Raw genomic sequence first — 7,793 nt, forward strand, 5'->3', positions numbered from 1 at the left:
ATCTCTTCAAATATTTTCTCAGTTCCTTTCTTTTTCTCTTCTTCTTCAGGGACCCCTATAATTCGAATGTTGGTGTGTTTAATGTTGTGCCAGGAGTCTCTGAGACTGTCCTCAATTCTTTTCATTCTTTTTTCTTTATTCTGCTCTGTGGTAGTTATTTCCACTATTTTATCTTCCAGGTCACTTATCCGTTCTTCTGCCTCAGTTATTCTGCTATTGATTCCTCCTAGAGAATTTTTAATTTCATTTATTGTGTTTTTCATCAATATTTGTTTGCTCTTTAGTTCTCCTAGGTCCTTGTTAAACGCTTCTTGTATTTTCTCCATTCTATTTCCAAGATTTAGGATCATCTTTACTATCATTACTCTGAGTTCTTTTTCAGGTAGACTGCCTATTTTCTCTTCATTTGTTTGGTCTGGTGCGTTTTTACCTTGCTCCTTCATCTGCTGTGTATTTCTCTGTCTTCTTATTTTGCTTCACTTACTCTGTTTGGGGTCTCCTTTTTGCAGGCTGCAGGTTCATAGTTCCCGGTTTTTTTGGTATCTATCCCCAATGGGTAGGGTTGGTTCTGTGGGTTGTGTAGGCTTCCTGGTGGAGGGGACTGGTGCCTGTGTTCTGGTGGATGAGGCTGGATCTTGTCTTTCTGGTGGGCACGACCGTGTCCGGTGGTGTGTTTTGGGGTGTCTGTGACCTTATTATGATTTTAGTCAGCCTCTCTGCTAATGGGTGGGGTTGGGTTCCTGTCTTGCTAGTTGTTTGGCGTGGGGTGTCCAGCACTGGAGCTTGCTGGTCATTGTGTGGAGCTGGGTCTTAGCGTTGAGATGGAGATCTCTGGGAGAGCTTTCACTGTTTAATATTTGTGGGACTGGAAGGTCTCTGGTGGACCAGCATCCTGAACTCAGCTCTCCCACCTCAGAGGCTCAGGCCTGACACTCGGCCAGAGCGCTAAGACCCTGTCAGCCACTTGGCTCAGAAGAAAAGGGAGAAAGAAAAGAAAGAAAGAAAGAAAAAATTAGTAAAATAAAGTTATTAAAATTTTAAAAAATTTTTAATAAAAATATTAAAAGTAATAAGAAGAAAAGAGAAGAGAGCAACCAAACCAAAAAGCAAATCCACCAATGATAACAAGCACTAAGAACTATTCTAAAAAAAACCCCAAAAAACAAAAAATACAGACAGACAGAACCCTAGGACAAATGGTAAAAGCAAATCTGTGCAGACAAAATCACATAAAGAAGCATACACATACACACTAACAAAAAGAGAAAAAAATATATATATATTAAAAAAAAGGAAGAGAGCAACCAAATCAATAAACAGATCTACCAATGATAATAAGCTCTAAACACTAAAATAAAATAAACATAAAACTAGAAACAAATTAGATGCAGAAAGCAAACCCCAAGTCTACAGTTGCTTCCAAAGTCCACCACCTCAATTTGGGATGCTTCATTGTCTATTCAGGTATTCCAGAAATGCAGGTACATCAAGTTGATTGTTGAGGTTTAATCAGCTCTTCCTGAGGCTGCCTGGAGAGATTTCCCTTTCTCTTCTTTGTTCACACAGCTCCCGGGGTTCAGCTTTGGATTTGGCCCCGCCTCTGCGCGTAGGTCACCTGAGGGCGTCTGTTCTTCCCTCAGACAGGACGGGGTTAAAGGAGCAGCTGATCCGGGGGCTCTGGCTCACTCAGGCCGTGGGGAGGGAGGGGCACGGATGCGGGGCGAGCCTGCGGCGGCAGAGGCCAGCATGACGTTGCACCAGCCTGAGGCGCCGTGCCTTCTCCCGGGGAAGCTGTCCCTGGATCACGGGACCCTGGCAGTGGCGGGCTGCACAGGCTCCCAGGAGGGGAGGTGTGGATAGTGACCTGGGCTTGCACACAGGCTTTTGGTGGCTGCAGGAGCAGCCTTAGTGTCTCATGCCCGTCTCTGGTGTCCGCGCTAAAAGCCGCGGCTCCCGCGCTTCTCTGGAGCTCGTTTAGGTAGTGTTCTGAATCCCTACTCCTTGCGCACCCCGAAACAATGGTCTCTTGCCTCTTAGGCAGGTCCAGACTTTTTCCCAGAGTCCCTCCTGGCTAGCTGTGACGCACGAGTCCCCTTCAGACTGTGTTCAGGCAGCCAACCCCAGTCCTCTCCCGGCTTCCGACCGAAGCCCGAGCCTCAGCTCCCAGCCCCCGCCCACCCCGGCGGGTGAGCAGACAAGCTTCTCGGGCTGGTTAGTGCCGGTCGGCACCGATCCTCCATGCGGGAGTCTCTCTGCTTTGCCCTCCGCACCCCTGTGGCTGCGCTCTCCTCTGTGGCTCCGAAGGTGGATAGTGACCTGGGCTTGCACACAGGCTTTTGGTGGCTGCAGGAGCAGCCTTAGTGTCTCATGCCCGTCTCTGGTGTCCGCGCTAAAAGCCGCGGCTCCCGCGCTTCTCTGGAGCTCGTTTAGGTAGTGTTCTGAATCCCTACTCCTTGCGCACCCCGAAACAATGGTCTCTTGCCTCTTAGGCAGGTCCAGACTTTTTCCCAGAGTCCCTCCTGGCTAGCTGTGGCGCACGAGTCCCCTTCAGACTGTGTTCAGGCAGCCAACCCCAGTCCTCTCCCGGCTTCCGACCGAAGCCCGAGCCTCAGCTCCCAGCCCCCGCCCACCCCGGCGGGTGAGCAGACAAGCTTCTCGGGCTGGTTAGTGCCGGTCGGCACCGATCCTCTGCGGGAATCTCCGTTCAGTAGGTGTTCTGTAGGAGTTGTTCCACGTGTAGATGTATTTCTGATGTATCTGTGGGGAGGAAGGTGATCTCCATGTCTTCTCTGCTATTTTGAAGGTCCCCCTATTTCTAGTTTCTAAAATGTCATTTTTTTTAACCTTAATGTCTCATTCCATGCATTGTTTAGACATTAGGAAAGTGATTTCATGAAGTAGATTGAATAAATTATTAGTAGTTTGAAAACAAGGGTATAGATCCTAGAGAGTTTTACATGTACGTATTTTGTCCTCAAGAACCTAAGCTTAAGTTATGCATATAGCCAATAATAAATATTTATTGAATAGCTTTTTATTAATATATTAATTAGAACCGTATCAGTATTTCCTATTAGCATAGATATGTGAATCAGTTGTAGAAACTCTTTTAAGATTCAACCAGATATATAGATTAAGTTGTGACATGTGAATTAGGTTGTGAATAAGTCAAATCTAAAGCTGACTTCTTTCAAAATGTGACTTTTTAATTTTAATTTCTAATATAATACATTTAGTTACTCGGCCTTCTGCTCTTTTACACCCTACCAGGTATCATCAGTTTCTCTTGAAAATCCGACTGAAGTGTTTGAAGATGGAGAAAATCCACCAAGTAGTCGCTCCTCAGAGAGTGGATTCACTGAGTTCATACAGTATCAAGCAGACCGAACTGAAGACATCGACAGAGAACTGAGTGAGGGACCGGAGGCAGCTGCCATCCCAATTGGTAGCACATCCTCCGAAACAGAAACGGCCTCCACTGTGGGATCTGAAGAAACTATCATCCAGCCCCCTTCCATAGTCACTCAGGGGACAGCACCCCAAAGTGGGAAGACAGCCCAAAAAACTGCAATGCAGTGCTGCTTGGAGTATGTCCAACAGTTTCTCACCAGACTTATCAACCTCTACATCATCCAGAATAACTCTTTCTCTCAGGCTTTGGCTACAGAACATCAAGGGGATCTCAGTCGAGAGCTAGGAGAGACTTCAGACTGGGACAAGGATTCCCATGGTGATGGAAAAGAGAGAAACATCAGTAAACAAAAAACTTCGAAAGAATACCTTTCTGCCTTCCTTGCTGCCTGCCAGCTCTTCCTGGAGTGCTCGAGCTTCCCAGTTTACATTGCTGAGGGGAACCATACCTCAGAGCTGCGCTCTGAGAAATCAGAGACTGGTAAGGTCCTCTCTGCTTTATTTATTTAAAAATATTTTTTATGGCATGCTTTCCCCTCCCCCTTTATTTTAAGGAATACTCAGATATTAAAACTGGGATTTTTTTTAGCCTCTTAATTTTTAAAACTTTTTTAATTTGTAGATTTTTTTTCAATGAAATACTGTCATTATGGGGAGATTGATATGTTGGACAATTTCCTGATTTCCTTTATTATGACTAGCATCATATGTGTTTACCTTCATTTAAATTTTTATTTATATATATATATATACACACACACACACACACACACACACATACATACATAGTGCACACACATAGTGCAGTGAGTACTACATACTGTTAATTGATTAATAAACTTTTTTTGGGACAGAAAATAGGTTGTATGACTTGGCATAAGAAAAATACATATTAAAAAATTTTATGAAATTCCTGTTGCTGCTTTATTTTCTTGAAGCTCAAGTCTAAGTGAGAAACCATGGTTTTGTTCACCGAGCAAGGCCTAAAGTTATTTGGTAGAAGTGCTTTGTGTTTTGAAATTAACTGGGAAGCTAGAGTGTGCGTGGAAGGTTCGGTGTGACGGACTGTGTTGGCTTCCGGCTTTTGTTTCAGACTGGGAGCACGTGCAGCCTCCAGTGTGGCTCCAGACGCTGATGAGCGCGTGCAGCCAAGCAAGTGATTGCAGTGTGCAGAGCGTTGCGATTTCACTAGTGATGGATCTGGTAGGACTGACTCAGTCGGTGGCCGTGGTCACTGGGGAAAACATCAGCAGTGTGGAGCCTGCACAGCCCTTGAGTCCAAACCAGGGAAGAGTAGCTGTGGTTATTAGACCTCCCCTCACTCCGGGCAATCTGAGATACATAGCTGAGAAGACTGAATTTTTCAAGGTGAGCTCTAAGAAACACATTCATGACTAAGATGATACTTGAGCTGATTTGCAGAGCAGAGATTTTAAAGAAGATAATCAGGCTTAATTAAACACCTCTTAATATCATACCATGTAGGAAAAGACACCACACTTGATCAGTGCTGCTTGGCCAGTCTTCTCCCCAGTTTTGTGAGGAGAAAAAAGCTAAGGCTGAGGGGAATATTAGGGTGAAGAGAAAAGTTCATTTATGCAGTAAAATGTATTTCCAGATAAAGTGGTTGTGACACTTTTGCTTTTCGTAGAGTGCAACCTCAGCTCTCCAAAACACCCAGAAAAAGTTTTCTGACTGAATTGTCTGATGATCATTTGTGATGCATGATGTCATTCCAAAAAAAATGCAGTCTTTGATCTCTGTCACAACAGTACATATGATATCTTCTACATAGAAAGAACATCAAGTATATTTGACTTAAGCAGGTAGATTATTTATATATAAAAATTTTTTTTAAATTTTAATGTAATTTCAAGTTATTGTGCCCCTCCAGATAGTTCCTCCTGCTAGGTTAGAGTTGGGTTCTACAATGTTGTGGTGAACCTGGATGATTGTTGCACTTTTATTAATGCCGTCATAGATCATCAAGTGCTGTGTTAACACATGTAGCACTGAAATACACACAACCTATTTTGTACGTTTTAAGTAGTTTGCATATTTGGACTATGAATTATATTTCACTTTGCAGCATATAACTGTAAGCATTAAATTGCCTTCATTGTGGGATTTATATCCTCTTAAAGATAACATATTCTAGCATCACTTTACTAAACGTCTCTAAAATAGTGAAATGGGGTCTTATCTGGACCCTGTAAAAAGTGATTGCATATCTGCTGTTTAAGATAAATATAATTAAAGGACTATCATAAGAGGTTCTAAAAGCCTGGACCAGAAAGTGAGCAGATGGAAAGCTACGCTTTTAAATCTCATTCCAGTGGCATAATGACTATTAAGACCTTCTAGGTCTGGCAGTCAGAGGCTTGTTTGTACCTAATAGGAAATGTCTGTTAAATAAGTTTCCATTTGCAATTTTGTAACTGTGACTTTTACATCTTTTTTTTATAGCATGTAGCTTTAACATTGTGGAACCAGATGGGAGATGGGACACCTCAGCACCACCAGAAGAGTGTGGAACTGTTTTATCAATTACATAACTTGGTTCCTTCTTCTAGCATCTGTGAGGATGTTATAAGTCAGCAGTTAACCCATAAAGATAAGGTAAATTCTTCTCTTCTTATCCTGTGCCCACCCCACCTCCTGCTCACATTATACTAAAAGGTAAATTAAGGAAACTCTAGGAAAATTATTTCATCTAGTATCTGAATAAGAGGTAATATGAATTCATTCAGTGACCATCAAATCTTTAAAATACATGTGTTCTCTTCTTTTTAGAGGAAAGTTCTTTACATAAGCGTCAGTAATATGAAAAATCAAGGAACCCAAAATCAAATGCTGTGTTTATTTCTTGGTTCAGGGTACCACCTGTGGGGAGTGATAATTAAAGTTGTTGGTGGTCCAAGTTCTTGGGTCGTTTAAAGATGTATTCGGTGGCCACAGTTATGAAACTGGTGGATACATTAATATATGTGAAATGACATTTATAAGCTATAGAGTGTTAGTATGTGAGATTATATTATTTGCCTTATAATAAATATCCAAAATAAGGATTTTGTATCCTAATGTATATGAAGTGTGATACATAACATCAATTCGAGTAAAGATGGCTGAGTCATGACTGGGCCTGAGAAGAAGCTAGAACGATCATTCTGATTGACCTGTTCAGGGTAACTTAATGAAGTTTGTGGTCTTCCTGTATCTGCTCTCTAATATTAATTTTAAGAAGATTTTATTGAACAGCTTTTAGAAGTGGATTGCCCTCATTTTGAAAAGTTCTCAATGCTAGTGAGTTTGAATGGGTTATGTTCCAAAAGGCATTGTGTAGAGTAGATGCAGCGTTTGGCAGGGGGACCTGGCAAATGAAGGAGTAAATGAGAGGACTGAAAAGTTTATTCCAAGAAAACTGTTAAAATTCTAATTTTACTTCAACACATTCTTTCAGAATTGTTCAGAAAATTTTAAATAGAGCCTTGTATTTCAGTGTAGTAATTTGCTTTACGTTAAGTATAAATCTAGGACAAATTATATACCTGTTTACTTGTATAACATTTCATTTTAAAGAAATACTAAGCTCTGAATAAAGGTATTATATATCCATGAAAAAAACTATCTGTTATTACTTACTCTTTTTTACATGTTTCTATTGGTTGATGTACAAACACAGGCTTCATTGGAAAAACATTTATTAGGCACACAGAAAAAGCAGGCACTCCTCTAACCTATCACAAACAGTTTAGACAGTCGCAATCCCGATTTCAGGGGTCTTTTACTTGAAGGATTCCACAAATGCTGGAGGAAGACTGTAAAATTTTTGTTAATATTACAATTTCTCTTTCTCTGTTTTTTTTAAAATTTTATTTATTTTTTTTATACAGCAGGTTCTTATGAGTTATCCATTTTATACACATCAGTGTATACATGTCAGTCCCAATCTCCCAATTCATCCCACCACCACCACCACCCCCCGCCACTTTCCCCCTTGGTGTCCATACGTTTGTTCTCTACATCTTTGTCTCTCTTTCTGCCCTGCAAACCGGTCATTTGTACCGTTTTTCTAGATTCCACATATATGCGTTAATATGCGATATTTGTTTTTCTCTTTCTGACTGACTTCAGTCTGTATGGCAGTCTCTAGGTCCATCCACGTCTCTACAAATGACCCAATTTCGTTCCTTTTCATGGCTGAGTAATATTCCATTGTATATATGTACCACATCTTCTTTATCCATTCGTCTGTCGATGGGCATTTAGGTTGCTTCCATGACCTAGCTATTGTAAATAGTGCTGCAGTGAACACTGGGGTGCATGTATCTTTTTTTTTTTTTTTTTCGGTACGCGGGCCTCCCACTGCCGCGGCCCCTCCC

At 41.6% G+C, this 7,793-nt stretch overlaps 1 protein-coding gene across 9 annotated transcripts in view; it reads left to right on the top strand.

The window, feature by feature from the left end:
- DOP1A (DOP1 leucine zipper like protein A) overlaps positions 1 to 7,793 on the top strand; it is a 119,308-nt gene that overhangs the window by 75,762 nt on the left and 35,753 nt on the right. For all 9 annotated transcript variants that reach the window (XR_003682068.2, XM_028496191.2, XM_028496185.2 and 6 more), the window contains 3 exons: positions 3,271 to 3,892; positions 4,505 to 4,779; positions 5,878 to 6,030. Coding sequence is in view for 8 of the 9 variants with exons in the window: in XM_028496191.2 (XP_028351992.1) it covers positions 3,271 to 3,892; positions 4,505 to 4,779; positions 5,878 to 6,030 (1,050 nt within the window). In the remaining variant the exon portion in view is untranslated. The remainder of the gene's footprint in view (positions 1 to 3,270; positions 3,893 to 4,504; positions 4,780 to 5,877; positions 6,031 to 7,793) is intronic.

Source organism: Physeter macrocephalus, chromosome 11 (genome assembly GCF_002837175.3).
Source record: "Physeter macrocephalus isolate SW-GA chromosome 11, ASM283717v5, whole genome shotgun sequence".
Lineage (NCBI taxonomy): Eukaryota > Metazoa > Chordata > Mammalia > Artiodactyla > Physeteridae > Physeter > Physeter macrocephalus.